Consider the following 16,430-nt stretch of genomic DNA (forward strand, 5'->3'; position numbering starts at 1 on the left):
CCACATCATCTCATATATATATAATTTTTGTGTGTGTGTTTTCTCTTTTTTATTTTTTTTCAGAAAAGATGAGAATGAAATGGATTTTCCCCTTATTTTCACAAGGAGGGTTTCCAAAAATTGAGAATCATTGATAGGCAGTTGTAATTCAGAGACATTACTATTTTCATCAAGTGCCAAATCTGCATATTCCTCTTTTCTTTCAACAATTTTTTTTTGTTTATAAGATCCACATAATCTTTGTTATACAATAAAGAGGTATTGAATTTCCAATAACCGCCACCCCTTTCTTTGGATGAAGAATCTGGCAAAGTCATAGTAATAGCAGAGTGGTCAGATTTATAGCCAGGTAAGATTGAGCTAGAGATTGAGATTGAGGTATTTAATGTCAAATCAGCAATATCACCTGAAACAAGATAGAAATCAAGTCTTTCCTGTTGCCTCGGATTCTTTTTCCACAAAGTAAATTTCCTTACATCTCCTTAATCAAGATTTTCTAGAGTTTCTAAAACTATATTTCTTGCTCTTGGATTGTTAATATTTTTATAATTTTCAAGATCAATATTTGGGTTCAAGACCAAGTTCCAATCTCCACATATAACAGTAGAATGATTTTCAAATTCCTCAATATTAGTAGAAAATGTTTGATAGAAATTTGGATCATCCTGATTTGGTCCATAAACAGTAGCTATGTGGATATGTTGTAAACAAATAATAGACATTTGTTTATTACGCCACAAGTTCATTACTTCTTTTCGCTTATTCTTTTGTGCTAACCCACGGCAATAAGCAGAAACTATGTGCATCTTATTAGCCATTGAGATAATTTACATAGATACATTTAATTTGTTTCCCTGTTAGTTGCCTACTGAATTGAATATTTCATTTGAATTATAAAAAATGAAAACAAACACAAACATGGTGTGCAAAACAAACAAAAAGACTCTAGACACCCATTCCATACTCCATCCCAACTCATTATAGTGAGTTGTTTGGTTTTACGCCGCTTTTAGAAATATTCAAGCAATATCACGGAGGGGGACACCAGAAATGGGCTTCACACGTTTTGCCCATGTCGGGATTCGAACCTGGGTCTTCGGCGTGACGAGCGACGCTTTAACCACTAGGCTACCCGACCGCCCCCCAACCCATTATAACAAAGCCACTTTGTGACGACCCCAGGCCATCACTAGTGCCAATATATGAAATTATTCAATGACAAAATGCAATCTAATACATTTTTTAAATAAGTAAATCTATTCAATTTTTGTAACCGAGCACTTCGTTTTAAGCACGGGTGATAATGTGTTTTAAGCAGCATGGAATTAGTCGTGATAAAGTTTACGTGTTACAATCTGATTTACATTTGTTATTATCCCACGTCTCCATTATTAATGTGTGAGTTGGAGATATAGGGAAAACACGAGGAGGGGAGATAACTCCCGCTCTGCAATGTGAACAATACACATATAAATTGTTTGATAGGCATTACTTAGAAGTTGACGGATGACAAGGTAGACACAATGTTATGGATAACAACTTCTTACTGTAAAAAAGCGACGTTTCGGTATAGATCCTTATACCGTTGTAAAGCAAGGACATCTCTTGACAACATCAGGGGGCACGGGTGGCCCAGTCGTCTAAAGCTCCGCGATTCGCTGTGCAGAGTTGCGTCCCTTGGGCGTGCCAGAAACCTATGATTGTGGGTTCGAATCCCGGTTCGCCCCGATTATGTTTCTAGGTTTGTCAGCACCATACCCGTGCTCGTGGGTTTCACCGAAGTGGTGAACGTCTGAGACCTGCATCACTTCGGGCTTTCCTCCCAAATTAGGCTGACACGCCGTGATGTAACTGTAATACTGTTAAAAGCGGAGTAAAATCCAACTCACTCACTCTGACCACATCAACCAGCTCATCACTACCCTCCAACCAGACACCTTCTTACTGCCATGACCAAGGCCAACAACAAACATCAAACGAAGACCAAGGCCAGCCACATCATCAAGTCTGCACCTCCTCACCGAGAAGCCCCAAACCAGCATCACAAGTCGACTTGACATAAAACATCACCACTGTAAGACCGTTATCAACCTCAGCCAAAAGCAACTCACCACAGAACAGACTAACGCCCTGTCGAAAGGCCGGAAGTACATCCGACCCGTGAAGATCTGGGGTAGAATAGGTCTTCAGCAACCCATATGCTTGCCGTAAAAGGTGACTATGCTTGTCGTAAAAGGCGACTAACGGGATCGGGTGGTCAGGCTCGCTGACTTTGTTGATGCATGTCATCGATCCCAATTGCGTGGATCGATGCTCATGATTTCAATCACTGGATAGTCTGGTCCAGACTCGATTATTTACAAACCGCCGTCATATAGCAGGAATATTGCTGAGTGCGGCGTTAAACAACAAACCAACCAATTACGTGAATCGATGCTCATGATATTAATCACTTGATTGTCTGGTCCAGACTCGATTATTTACAGACCACCGTCACATAGCTGGAATATTGCTGAGTGCGGCGTAAAACAACCAACCAACCTGAAGTACATCACCTTCCTGGACAACGGTATGAAACGTCGCTTTTTTACAGTATTAAAGAAGTTATTATCCATGAAATTGTGTCTACCTTGTAATACATATATAACCTGTTACTGCACATCCATACAAAATAAAATTGTAAAACTAAGACAGCCCCTCAAAATAATATTACCTGACACCAGTAACAAGTTCAAGATGGATATGGGTAAGATAGGACAAGATATATCGTTACAGTTACCTGCCTGCCGAAACAACACGTCACTGTGTGCATGTGCCCTACATACGACTATGAGGACGCTACACAACAGCAAACATACATTCAGGTAATATGAACGATTATTACACCGCACACAGTTGTCGTCATTGATTTAATTTAATTTTCTGTGACACTGTCAATGAGAGTCATATCAGACAATAACAATAACTGTCAAGAAAGTTCTACCTCTGTATGAAGGATCCTCTTGTCGACAACATGGTGAGGGCAGTTACGTGATTAAGTTTAACCACTTAAACTCATCTGTAGAGGCGCGTATATGTTTATCTGCATCGTCACAAGAGACGAAGCTTATCAGCTGTTTAATAGTTGGGGCACATGAGAACAATACTCCAAATACTGCTGATGGGGTTGTTAATCATTAAGGTCTCGAGAATTAACGTTGCGACTTGGCACAGAGAGGGTTAATCACCTGGTCACATGATCTCATGCAATTTGCTATAAATAGTAACAAAACAAACACAACGCGCACAGAGGGATGCCAGTTTCTTTTCGATATAAACTTAAAGTTTTATCGCCTGGATGTCCTCCTCCAGGTGAGTGAGTGAGTGAGTTGGGTTTTACGCCGCTTTTAACAGTATTCCAGTCATATCACGGCGTGTCAGCTTAATGTGGGAGGGAAGCCCGAAGTGATGCAGGTCACAGACGTTTACCACTTTGGTGAAACCCACGAGGACGGGTATGGTGCTGACAAACCTAGAAACATAATCGGGGCGAACCGTGATTCGAACCCACAATCATAGGTTTCTGGCGTGCCTAAGGGACGCAACTCTGCACAGCGAATCGCGGCGCCTTAGACGACTGGGCCACCCGTGCCCCCTCCTCCAGGTGAACTGTTCTCCAGCGTTGATCTGGGTTCTTTCTCCCTTGCAGGGTTATATATGTTCCCCTTTCTTTGATCCATGTCTGAACTTTGAGCAACTGTCTCATGTCATACGCTTCAACAGAAGTTTTCCACGATACTTCTTCGGCGGGACTGGGAGATCCGTGCGGATCGAGATTCGTTTTTCTCTGAGAATCGATTTTTTTAAAGGTTGCGTCCATTACATTTCGTCTCTCTTTCGTTGACACAGATTTTATTATAATCGGATTCGGCCCGTTTGCTGCTCGAGGGTTGCTACTGTTGCGAGGCAACCTGTGATTGTTGACAAACAACAGTGTGACGCTTCCGTCAATATCCAAATTTTGAAAATGTTCTCCACACGCCGGCTCCTGCTGGCCTGATGCTGGTATTCCGTATACAAGTAGGTTGGATTTACGGTGATACGTTTACTGAATTAGTACCCGTAATGGGATGTCCTCAGATCTTTGTTTAGCTGCAGCGAGAACTAAGATCTGATTTTAATGAGATTGGCCGTCGACCGAAATCTGCACGGTAATCGCCATGTTGTTTGCGAACAGGGTGTCGATTTCGTTCGGTGGACTCGTTAATCCAGCCAAGACTCCACAGTTCCAGCCCAGTTCGTCAAGGGATTGAAGTTTTACAGTCGGTTATCTCCCTTGCCTCAGGACAACAGTTCTCTGCGACTAAGTGGCGTCTTGTAAATGCTTATTAACACTGATGTTGATGTGTAGCAAAGGGAAAACTGGACCCGTGAAGATCCGGGGTAGAATAGGTCTTCAGCAACCCATGCTTGTCGTAAAATGCGACTAACGGGATCGGGTGGTCAGGCTCGCTGACTTGGTTGATGCACGGTCATCGATCCCAATTGCGTGGATCGATGTTCATGATATCAATCACTGGATTGTCTGGTCCAGACTCGATTATTTACAGTCCGCCGTCATATAGCTGGAATATTGCTGAGTGCGGCGTTAAACAACAAACCAACCAACCAACCAATCATGTAAACTGGTGTAAATGTTATGTTACAGAAAACAACCTTATACCTATTCATTATACTATTAAGACAAAATATCGCTTCTACATTTTTCGACAATTCGTTATGAAAAGAGTGAGGTACGAGAAATACTTGTGTCACGATCAGCCACCACGAAGTTGTGTAATACTGGGTTTTGGCGTGGCGTGCCAACGAAAAATAGGTTAGTTTGTTCCCGTCCAGGATAATCCGCAGGGGTGTCAGTTATGCAGTTATACAATTGATACTAGTCTCTATTTTCTTCTTCATTCAAAACTCTAACTACTATTGTTTTGCGCTGGTTGCCTCTGTCGAGCCTGCAAGTAATAGTGAATACTGTCGTTCCTGCCTGTGATCGACAAAGTGAATCACCCCGACAATAATTCAACCTGCATATTTATGAGCAGAGGGTGAACGTTCATTCAACAGCCATCTGCTCCACATAGCATCATATCCTTGAAATATGTGGAACACTCCCTGACCCCCAGTCGACCACGAGAAAGACACTTACTCGCTGTTTTTCATCTGTCCGAGGGGGCGGTCGGGTAGCCTAGTAGTTAAAGCGTTCGCTCGTCACGCCGAAGACCCGGGTTCGATTCCCGACATGGGTACAATGTGTGAAGCCCATTTCTGGTCTCCCCCGCCGTGATATTGCTGGAATATTGCTAAAAGCGGCGTAAAACCATACTCACTCACTCACTCATCTGTCTCAGACACTTACTGACTCACAGTCAACCACTACCTCGCCTCGTACACACTGTCTTTCATCTGTCTCAGACACTTACTGACTCACAGTCAACCACTACCTCGCCTCGTACACATTGTCTTTCATCTGTCTCAGACACTTACTGACTCACAGTAACCCACTACCTTGCCTCGTACACACTGTCTTTCATCTGTCTCAGACACTTACTGACTCACAGTAACCCACTACCTTGCCTCGTACACACTGTCTTTCATCTGTCTCAGACACTTACTGACTCACAGTAACCCACTACCTCGCCTCGTACACACTGTCTTTCATGTGTCTCAGACACTTACTGACTCACAGACCACCACTACCTCGCCTCGTACACACTGTCTTTCATGTGTCTCAGACACTTACTGACTCACAGACCACCACTACCTTGCCTCGTACACACTGTCTTTCATCTGTCTCAGACACTTACTGACTCACAGACCACCACTACCTTGCCTCGTACACACTGTCTTTCATCTGTCTCAGACACTTACTGACTCACAGTAACCCACTACCTCGCCTCGTTCACACTGTCTTTCATCTGTCTCAGACACTTACTGACTCACAGACCACCACTACCTCGCCTCGTACACCCTGTCTTTCATCTGTCTCAGACACTTACTGACTCAAAGACCACCACTACCTCGCCTCGTTCACACTGTCTTTCATCTGTCTCAGACACTTACTGACTCGAGCCGCCTCCGTGGTATAGTGGTGGAGCGTCCGCCTGGAGAGGTCCGGGGTTCGATCCCCGGCCGCGTCATAACAAAAGACGTCAAAAGATACAACTTGTTGTTAAACTGTCTGGCGCTCGTCATTAAGGGGCTAAATAAGGACTGGTCGGCTCAGTGTCAGTATGCTGTGCCTGAGTGGGGTATTCATGTTAAACTGCGACATGGTATCTCAGTGAGCTGGCAGTTTAAATCGGCATCAGTCCAGACTAGTACAAGCAGCCACACACACAGCTAAACCCTATTTCACCTCACCTCACCTACTGACTCACTACCACTATCTCCGCCTTGAAGGGACCTTAATCACACCAGAATCTAGCCTATATCCAGTGACTTTCACTGAGCTTACTCACTTACTTCGCTTACTAACAGTGTCGCTCACTCCCCCAGGGTAACGGATGCCCCAGCATACAGTTGGTTATGCAGCCAACCAAATGGACAGAAACCCTCCACTTACAAGATATACGATTTTTTCAATAATAAAAACAGAACACGCGAGTATTATGTCGGGACACAATCATACTATATTGTGTGATCGGTCATACATAAATGAAAGCAACAAAAATCTTTTCACAATCATAAGAAGGTTCTAAAAGCAGGGTCCGCTGTATGATTACAACTACAGTAAACCACGGTTATAACGAACACGCTTATAACGAACTGACGGATATAACGAACTTACTTTTTTGGTCCCGACTATTTGCTGTAGTTATGCTGTATATATGCTTATAACGAACTACGGTTATAACGAACTAAAATTAGTAGTCCCTTTGAGTTCGTTATAACCGTAGTTTACTGTATATCGTAAGCATTTGTTTAAGAATCAAAATTCAATAGTGATGATACCAGGTGTTTGCGAAATAGTGGCTCCTATCACAAACAAGGCTAGTTAATTGTTCACCTCAAAACAAACAAACAAACAAACACATTATAGACTAACCTTTTGCAGTGGCCTAGTTGTCGAGGTAGACTTTTGTGTGTGTAACATACACAGGCAACATATGCCTGTCCCGAACAAGGCTAGTTAATTGTTCACCTCAAAACTAGCATCGTGAACATCAAGAGAAATGTCAAACAAACACATTATAGACTAACCTTTTGCAGTGGCCTAGTTGTCTTTTGTGTGTGTAACATACACAGGCAACATATGCCCGTCGCGAACACTATGGCACTGCTTCGCTGCTATACAGCTGCCACAAATCACGTGCTTGACATGGCATGAAAGATCAATAACCGTTAACTGTGGAATGAACTACGTATAGCACACGTAATTAGCACAACACGTTCCGTAGCTCAATGTCGCTTTGACTTTTGTACGATGCATCTCGTGATCGTCAAAGGGACTATAATCTCTATGTTTAAAGATAAAAAATGAATGGTAACACGACACACAGTCTTGTGAATAGTTGATATACTAGATATTAAGTGAGTACGTAAATTTGTTTTAACGCAGGTTTTAACAATAATCCATCATGCAAAGGCCTTTCTAGTTTATTCCTATGCGTCAGTGAATCTAATCCTCTGTCCCATTATCAATTAACCTCTGTAATTATAATCCAGGATCAGGAACGAAAAATGCTATAATCAATGGGCACATCTTTATAATGTGATCATGTTGCGATTCCGGGGTAGAATAGGTCCCTCCGGTGACGTCATCCTAGTGTTCTCCAGTCGGGTTAAATATCATAAACAGGGACGTTGTTATGTCCCTGGGATTTTATAAAATATGGCTGGGATTTAAAAGGATATTCAAGTCATATTTGCTATATAATGTGTTATAATATCCCAGGGATTTTATATAATGTCCTGGGTATTTTATTAATACAACTTCCGTTCAGATTGTAACATGTAATGAAATGTAAAATCATTTGACAAATGTTTTCTTTATATTCCCGAGGATCGAACTCGCAACCTTCATATCTGTAGCCCAGTGAGTGTACCACAAGGTTACAGATGTGTTGATAAGCTGCACTGCTTTTAGAATGTCCTTTTCAAGATCCGTACGCCAGCAACAGATATTTTACGCCCGTTTCCTAAGGTTCATGGAAAGTATGTTCGAAACATAAAAATGTTGATAAATGTTGTTTTAAGTTCTTTTTTCGGTTCATAAGTAAGATTAAACACTTCCCCATCGGGTTTTTATGATATCTAAAACCGTTATCCTTGGGATGCGTGTTTTAAATGTGATAAGAACCCTTGGACGTGCTTTATTGTACACTTATAATGGGTTAAAATTTAGTTTGGGGATATTTTTAAGGTTCAAAATCGGTTTATAAATAAGATAAAAAACTTCCCCTCGGGTTGTTATGATATTTAAAACCCTTTCCCTCTGAAAATCCCTTGGGATGCGGGTTTTAAATCTCATATCAACCCTCGGACGTGTTTCATCCTATACATAACCTTAAGCCTAGACAAATAAGGGTCAGATAGGGATTTTGCTGATTTTGTGTCATTCTTGCGCAGCCCTGATCATATTATCAATCAAATAAGGTTCTTTTTCGCCCAGACTCGATTTACAGGCCGCCGTCATATCGCTGCACCATTGCTAACAACAACCTAACAAGCACACATAATGAATCTAAAAATCATTCAATAAAATCACAAACACAACATTAATTATGATGATACTCACCATCTTGTTATTCTGACACTGTGCTGTCTCGAGGGTAGTAGACCTTGGGAGGAGGTAAAGGACGACATCCGCATCGCTGTTTCGGAACATTTAATACGCAATTCAAGTAAAGAAGAACAACTACAGAATGGCTGGATTACCTGCTCTGAAGTACAAAGAATCGTTTCCAGCTCATCCTACAGGCGTTATCCTCCATCGTCGACATACATAATTATTCACTAATTCACTGGCTTCCAATCATCCCAATCAGCTTCCGTGGTTGTTTACCCTGTCCCATTGTAATCCACTTGCTTCCAATCATCTTAATCAGCTCTCTGTGTCCATCAATCAATTTACTGTATAAACATTGATGTTAATAAGTATATATACCTATGTTGTTTAGTACTATCCGTGTGCGAAATACGCATCAGTCGGAAAGCGCACGTTAAATCTCCAAAGTAAGTAAGTAAGTAAGTAAGTACTATCCATCACTTGCTTGTTAAAGGTGTTAGGATCTACACCGAAACGTCGCACAAATTGTAATAAAGAAGTTGTTCATCCATAGAACTTGTCTTACTTCATCACACCAACTTCTAAATGCCACTTAAAGAAGTTACATATTATAACTGCTTATTTAACGAGTGTGGATTTAGAAAATATTGAACGGGATAAATACTGAGCGAGTGAGTGAGTTCAATTTAAAGTCACGTCAAGGAGACTTACGGTACCACTGCTACCTGCATGGTTCCCAAGCAGAATTTACACTTCCTCAAGTTTCAGGTGATTTTTGCAAGTGAACGGGACAAATAACACACAACAATGAGAAAAGGTCGTGTGTCTAAAACTATTATAAGTAAAGTTTGTTGACTGACAAGGAAGCAATGTCGTACATGTATTTATAGGATATTACAGGAGCATCAATTTCATATCAAGTTTATGTCCCGCGTCAAATAATTTTCAATTCACCCCAGGTTTGTTACTGTTGACAAGAACCTTATTTACAGTACGCAATATAAATAAAACACAAGGAGTATTATGACACATTTTGATATCACTGGAAAGAGTTGCACGATTCCAATAAGCACTTTGGGACGAACAATAACACCTCTATAGCACCTGTTGAAATGCTTTAATGACAGGTATGTTTTCACCCAGGGGGTGGAGGTGTGGGGTTTTGGGAGGGGCGCTTGGTTTAGAACTGCCATGCTGAGGTCTCTTTGACAACTCTGCCGCCTGTACTGTTCCTATCCCACACAGGAGAAATTACATTTGCCAAACAACTTAGGACACAGACGTCCTCCTCCTCCCTCCCCGACACGTGAAGATTCCGGGGTAGAATAGGTCTTCAGCAACCCATACTCGCCGTAAAAGGCGACTATGCTTGTCGTAAAAGGCGACTAACGGGATCGGGTGGTCAGGCTCACTGACTTGGTTGATACATGTCATCGATCCCAATTGCGTGGATCGATGCTCATGATATTAATCACTGGAATGTCTGGTCCAGACTCGATTATTTACAGACCGCCGTCATACAGCTGGAATATTGCTGAGTGCGGCGTTAAACAACAAACCAACCAACCAACCAACCTCCTCCCTCTGTTGTACCCGCAATTCGACATTTAGTCCGTTGATTTGGATCCTGTCCCGGAGGCATTTTTAAGCATGTTCCTAGCTCGCGTACATTAGTGATTGCGAGTAACTCTTAGGGCGCAAACTCACTGGCTTCTGTATGCACGTGCATCAAGTGCTGTCCATTCATGATGTGAAATGTCATGGTGATTAGATGTTACGTTCAGATGCAGCGTCATGGTCTTGAAACTACAACAATAGCTACATTCAAAGCATTTGTGTCCTTGTTTTTGGTCGGTAGAATATATTCCAGGCAGTTAGACCATAATCAAACACAGTCATTGATAAACATGATTCCGGTCGTTATCGCCAAGTGGACGCTCCTATCACACGTGATCCTTGTAAGATAAACGAGAAGACAGCTGCCAATATTGTTAAGTAGGCCGAGTATAGAATATAACAACGACACGGTATAATGTATGTGACGGTTGTATTTCTTTGTATTTTACTGGCAAGATCTCTCTCGGGGCTAATTGTGCCTTCCCCAAAGTCAGATGGTGCTTCTGATATGTCCAGCCTTTTGAATCATGTGTCGCTGCTTGAGCAGACTGTGTCCAGCCTTCAGGCAACAACCACGCAGGTTCAGACAGAACTACAGGTTACAAAGAAAGATCTGCAGGCCACACAGACACAGCTTCAAAGTACCATGAAGGACTTCCACCATACCAGAACAGATCTGCAGACCACACAGACACAGCTTCAAAGTACCATGAAGGACTTACAACATACCAGAACAGAACTTCAGTCGAGCAAGACACAACACCAGTCAGAAGCTGCTGAAATATCATCCTTGAAAGATGAAGTTTTAGCAATGAAGGCAGAGCTTCGTTTAACATCTAATCAACTCGTCATGGTTAAAACACAACTGAAAGACATGGCACACGGTGACAGTGTGGCTGATCCTCAGCTGAATCTTACCCTGCTGGATTCCATCCTCCATGAGATGAAGCTGAACACGGCACAGGTACATGCGGTGCAGACAGATGTCAAGCAGCTGGACAAACAACTCACCTTAGTAAACTCTACTGTGCATGACGTGACAACAGAAAAAGATGACTTCTTTCGTAATATGTCGTCCTGGATGCAAATAATGACACAGAAACAGTTGGCAGAAAACACGGAACTCCAGTCTACAAAGTTGCTGGCACATACTGAATCTAAACACGTCCAGAAGCTCGAGCAAGATATAAAGTCAATGTTTTCTGAAATGAGTGTTGTCAGACAGGACTTACAATCAGCATGGAAGGATCTTCACTCAGTTCAGAGTAATCTGAGTCTGACTGTCTCCAATGTTTTAACTTTAAAAAGTAACATATCCATGGTTGGAAAGCAATCCCTGGACAACAAACTATCCCTGCTACAGGTTTCACAATGTAAGTTCTTGTTTAGAATAAATGAAAAGATACATTCGGTATCAACTCTTGTGCATCCTGCACTTCAACTGCTCGGGGAGTGTAGTTGTATTATTTCTTTGTTAAATACTGACCTTCATAATCCAGATATCTGCAGTAAACGTACATAGTATGTCATCTTGGATTCACTGTATGGTCGCGGCTATTGCGCAATGCCTTGTTCTAATACTACACAACGATTATCTACAGGATTAACATTGGTGATTACTGTTCCCTTGACTTCTTCCAAATGTTCTGTTTGTTGTTTAACGCCGAAATCTGCAATAATCCGGCTATATCACGGTGGTTCTGTAAATAATCGAGTCTAGACAAGACAATCCAGTGACTGATATCATAAACATCGATCAACGCAGTTGGCTTTCATAATTAGGTCAGGGTCTGGCAGCACATGCATTTGAAAGCTTGAGGAAATCACAGGGCTATTTCTCGTTTTGCAAATACTTTCAATCACCTCTTTATAAAACCAAGCGTAGGCCCACTCCAACAAGGTACTGACAAAATATATCTCCCTTAAATAGTATCTGTGGTACCTTATTTCAACATCACTCTAATGTACATTACATTGAATAATATGGCAGTTAAGGTCATAGCATGGCATGCACCAAGTGACATCACTGTTGACTACTTTTTATACTTGTCGTCAGTGGACCCGTGAAGATTCCGGGGTAGAATAGGTCTTCAGCAACCCATGACTATGCTTGTCGAGTGGCGACTGGCGACAGGCTCGCTGACTTGGTTGATGCATGTCATCGATCCCGATTGCGTGGGTCGATGCTCATGATATTAATCACTGGAATGTCTGGTCCAGACTCGACGATTTACAGACCGCCGTCAAATAGCTTGAATATTGCTAAGTGCGGCGTTAAACAACAAACCAACCAACCAACTTGTCGTCAGTGTAAGCATTTCAAACGGTTGAGCTACAGTGTTTTTGCACAATTTGCTTACTTTGCCTTTACCTGGTGTGACATTTCACTCCTTTCTTGCATCAAAGACCAGAAGTAGCGCATTCCGCATTGGTATGACCTGGCAACAGAATAGAGCTTGACATCTGGGCCCCATTCCACAAAACGTTTAGAGCACTACGCCACGCCAGGGATACGACGTCTATGTTAGTATGGGAGTTACAAGCATCTTAGTACTACGACTGCTTTTTGGAACGGGTCCCATACAATACACAAACATTTATTCCGAATACTGCATATTTATTGTTTTTGTTTCGTGTTATCTACAGCACCAAAGACCAGAAATGTGGCATTCAACGTTAACTACCCTCCAAGTTCAACATCAAACGGCACTCCTCTCCCATTCAGTACCATCCTTTACAACGCTGGCTCTGGCTACAACACCAGCACGGGGACGTTCGTGGCGCCAGTCTCTGGGATCTACATCTTCTGGACACACCTGGCACTGACGCAGGCAAACACTAACATGTCCTTCGACATCATCAAGTCAGGAGGAGTGATTCTGGCAAACGGATACACGGAAACAGACTCGTATATTGATGAAACTGATGCTTCTGCCATCACTGTCACTCATCTAGACAAGGGAGAAGAGGCCTGGGTACAGATGACTTTTTCACGGATTATCTACCCAAGCTCATCCTATTTTGGTGGCACCCTGCTGTCAGAGGACTGAGAAGAGTATTTAGCTCCATCACGCAATGCTAGGAACAATTTCAATGATATTGTAACCAGCTAGTCTTCTACAACGACATGTATTTGGGTCTGTCCTGTCCAACAATCGCTTCAGTATTACAGTGTATGAATAATAGACACTGATTATTGACAATGATAATAAGAAAAGCGACAAAAAGATTTCCATTACTATATGAAATGTCTGATTCCGATTATGTACTAGGAATTGGTTTGAACTAGAAATAAAAGAGACTAGTGAGACCCCTTCGTCTGTTTCATATCTAGATCTGTGCATACAGATTCAGAGTGATAAAACGTTTTCCAGAAGACTGTTTGAGAGGGATGACTTCAAATTTCCAATAGTCAACTTTCCATTTATGTCGAGGAATATTCCTTGCAGCTCCATACATTGGTGTCTACATTTTACAACCGGGCATTCTTTTTGCCAAGATTTCATACAACTTTTTTCTAAGAAGGTGTTTGATTCAAGACCTTTCAAAAAGTTTTATGGTAGCCATGTGAAGGACATTTCGAAAAGAGTGACAAAAATTGTATCCGATGCAATTCCCTATTTTGACATGTACCCGTGTTTTCTTTTTCTTGGTGAATATTTGACTTGTCTTTGCGTGTGTTTGTGACGGGTGAAACCAGAAGAGCTTGATACACTCACCTTTTCGCGAACACCTGGAACTATCACCATTTGATAGTGATTCATAAACACTTTCTCATGATACAGTCGGAAACTTACAATCATGCACAGGAGACACTCTATCTTCTCCCGCGGTTCTACATGCGGGGAGGTTCTGTACAATATTGTTTACATTTCAACACATAATGCCGAAATTTATAGCACTTTTGTTACTGTATACCTTTCCGGTGCATGGGAGTTAACTTAATCCAATTTCAACCCTTGCCGACCTAGGCTGGATTTCCGCGTCTCGATGGAAGAGGAACCAGTAGATATTACGAGTTATGTCCCTTCTATGTCCCTCGTATTGACCAATCAGATTTTACCGCTCATGTCGCTTGCAAAATGGCATCGTCAAGTGAAAACCGTCTGAGCGATAATCAAGATCTTTACTGTAATAACACGGGTCTTACCTCATTTAGAGCACCACATTTGGGCACCTTGATTAACATGTAAACATCCATCTGTCGACGCCCAGTTGACGGTACACATCCTCTGCAGATACCGATATCGACACAAATCGACAGACGTCATGCTTTTGGGTTTTTTTAACCGGATGTCGATTTCGTTTCTCGATTTTGATTGGGGGGTTATGCATAGACTCTTAAGTCAAGCCAAAACATAACTCCGTAATTCCAGCCTAGTTTGACAAGCGTGAAAAAAATGGACTTTTATAGTCAGTTAACTGTATTGCCTCGAGAAGATGAATACTACATTGCCTGGAGGAGGGGGCAGGGGTGGCCCAGTCGTCTAAGGCGCCGCGATTCGCTGTGCAGAGTTGCTTCCCTTTGGTACGCCAGAAACCTATGATTGTGGGTTCGAATCTCGGTTCGCCCCGATTATGTTTATCGGTTTGTCAGCACCATACCCGTGCTCGTGGGTTTCACCGAAGTGGAAAACGTCTGAGACCTGCATCACTTCAGGCTTTCCTCCCACATTAAGCTGACACGCCGTGATATAACTGGAATACTGTTAAAAGCGGCGTTAAACCCAACTCACTCACTCACTCATCGCTGGTCCTGACAAATAACAACCATATATACATAATCTCACTCGTATAAGATCTGATACAAAATTTTACTTTGATATCAATGTGGTGTTTTTGTATACCGAGACACATTTTGAATTGAGAAGGGGCATTGTTACGTTGTCGTATTTTCGCCCTAACGAAAATTAGCAAAAATTGTCACAATTAACCGATGCGACAACTGGACATAATCATATTGTGTATTTTATCAAAGAAAGACCACGCGAATATGTGTAAAAAGGTGTCGCATTGTCGCGCTTTGGTTAATTTTCGATTCAATTTGCGCATGTGTAGTTACTGAATTAATCTGCGCATGCGCCTAAATGGTTCTATTACTCCAGAGGTATTTTGTTAGCTCTAATTGTTCTAAAACCAAAGTAGCAATGACAATGTTAGTTGCCTTTCTCAAAATTAAAATAAATCTTTCATCGTTGCTTTAGAAATCTTTTCATATATCGTTATTGTCTGCATCATTTTTCATAATCCAAACGTGTTTTAACAATTTGAAACAAACACTTTGCATTTCTTGTTAATTTAATTCCGGTATCAGACATCTTCTCAACGATAAGGACACCCGGTCGGCCCTGTCGTTTTAGACGTGGCAAGTCGCTGTGCTAAAAGGTGAGCGTATCCTGCCCCACCGTGGCACCCTTCACGAACACATGCAAAGGCAAGTCAACTGTTTTCATGAAAAAAACATGTCTACCATGAAAGCTTTATGAAAGCTTTACTGAGGCATCGATCAACTGTGACGCTCTTTGAAATCCTTGTAGAAAGAACATGTTTGACTGTATCTCAAACATTGTGAAATGTAGACACCAAAGTTTTCAGCTGTAAGGAAAAATGGTGGACATGAAGGGAAAGTTGACTACTGGAAAGTTGAAGTCACCCCCCTCCCATACAGTCTTGTGGAGAGTGTTTCGTTACACATGTAGTGTCTCTTTGGGCAAGGAACTGTGTTTGAAGTATGCCACAGTTTATCCAGCAGTGAGTGGGTACCAGGTAGGATGAGATGGCAATGTGGCTGTTAACCTTCTTACACATCACAAAAATGACCGGGGTAATAATGCGCTTATTATTATTGTTATTATCGTTATAATATCAACCGAACTCCCTAAAATCGATGATTTCGCTGTGCAGAGTGGCGTCCCCTTGATGTGACGGGATCCTATGAGCGACTGTTTGAATTCCTGTTCGTCCTGAGTATGTTTCTTGTTCCGGCTTTCCTTACACATCAAACTGACACGCCATAACTGAAGTACTGTTCAGAGTCGTTAAACACACT

At 42.0% G+C, this 16,430-nt stretch overlaps 1 protein-coding gene across 1 annotated transcript; it reads left to right on the top strand.

The window, feature by feature from the left end:
- Nucleotides 1-10,755: 10,755 nt before the first annotated feature.
- Nucleotides 10,756-13,675, top strand: LOC124150700. Its single transcript, XM_046522702.2, has 2 exons — nucleotides 10,756-11,754; nucleotides 13,028-13,675. The coding sequence occupies exons 1-2, from the start codon at nucleotides 10,797-10,799 to the stop codon at nucleotides 13,429-13,431; spliced, it is 1,362 nt and encodes a 453-aa protein (XP_046378658.2). The 5' UTR covers nucleotides 10,756-10,796; the 3' UTR covers nucleotides 13,432-13,675.
- Nucleotides 13,676-16,430: the final 2,755 nt, after the last annotated feature.

The sequence above is a fragment of the Haliotis rufescens genome, unplaced genomic scaffold, assembly GCF_023055435.1.
Source record: "Haliotis rufescens isolate VD_foot unplaced genomic scaffold, xgHalRufe1.0.p SCAF_89, whole genome shotgun sequence".
In the NCBI taxonomy this organism is placed as follows: domain Eukaryota; kingdom Metazoa; phylum Mollusca; class Gastropoda; order Lepetellida; family Haliotidae; genus Haliotis; species Haliotis rufescens.

Excerpts from the sequence above, each read along its gene's own strand:
- LOC124150700 (XM_046522702.2), top strand. The coding sequence starts at position 10,797 with ATGTATGTGACGGTTGTATTTCTTTGTATTTTACTGGCAAGATCTCTC. Across the intron at positions 11,755-13,027 it reads CCTGCTACAGGTTTCACAAT|CACCAAAGACCAGAAATGTG; the intron begins GTAAGTTCTTGT and ends TGTTATCTACAG.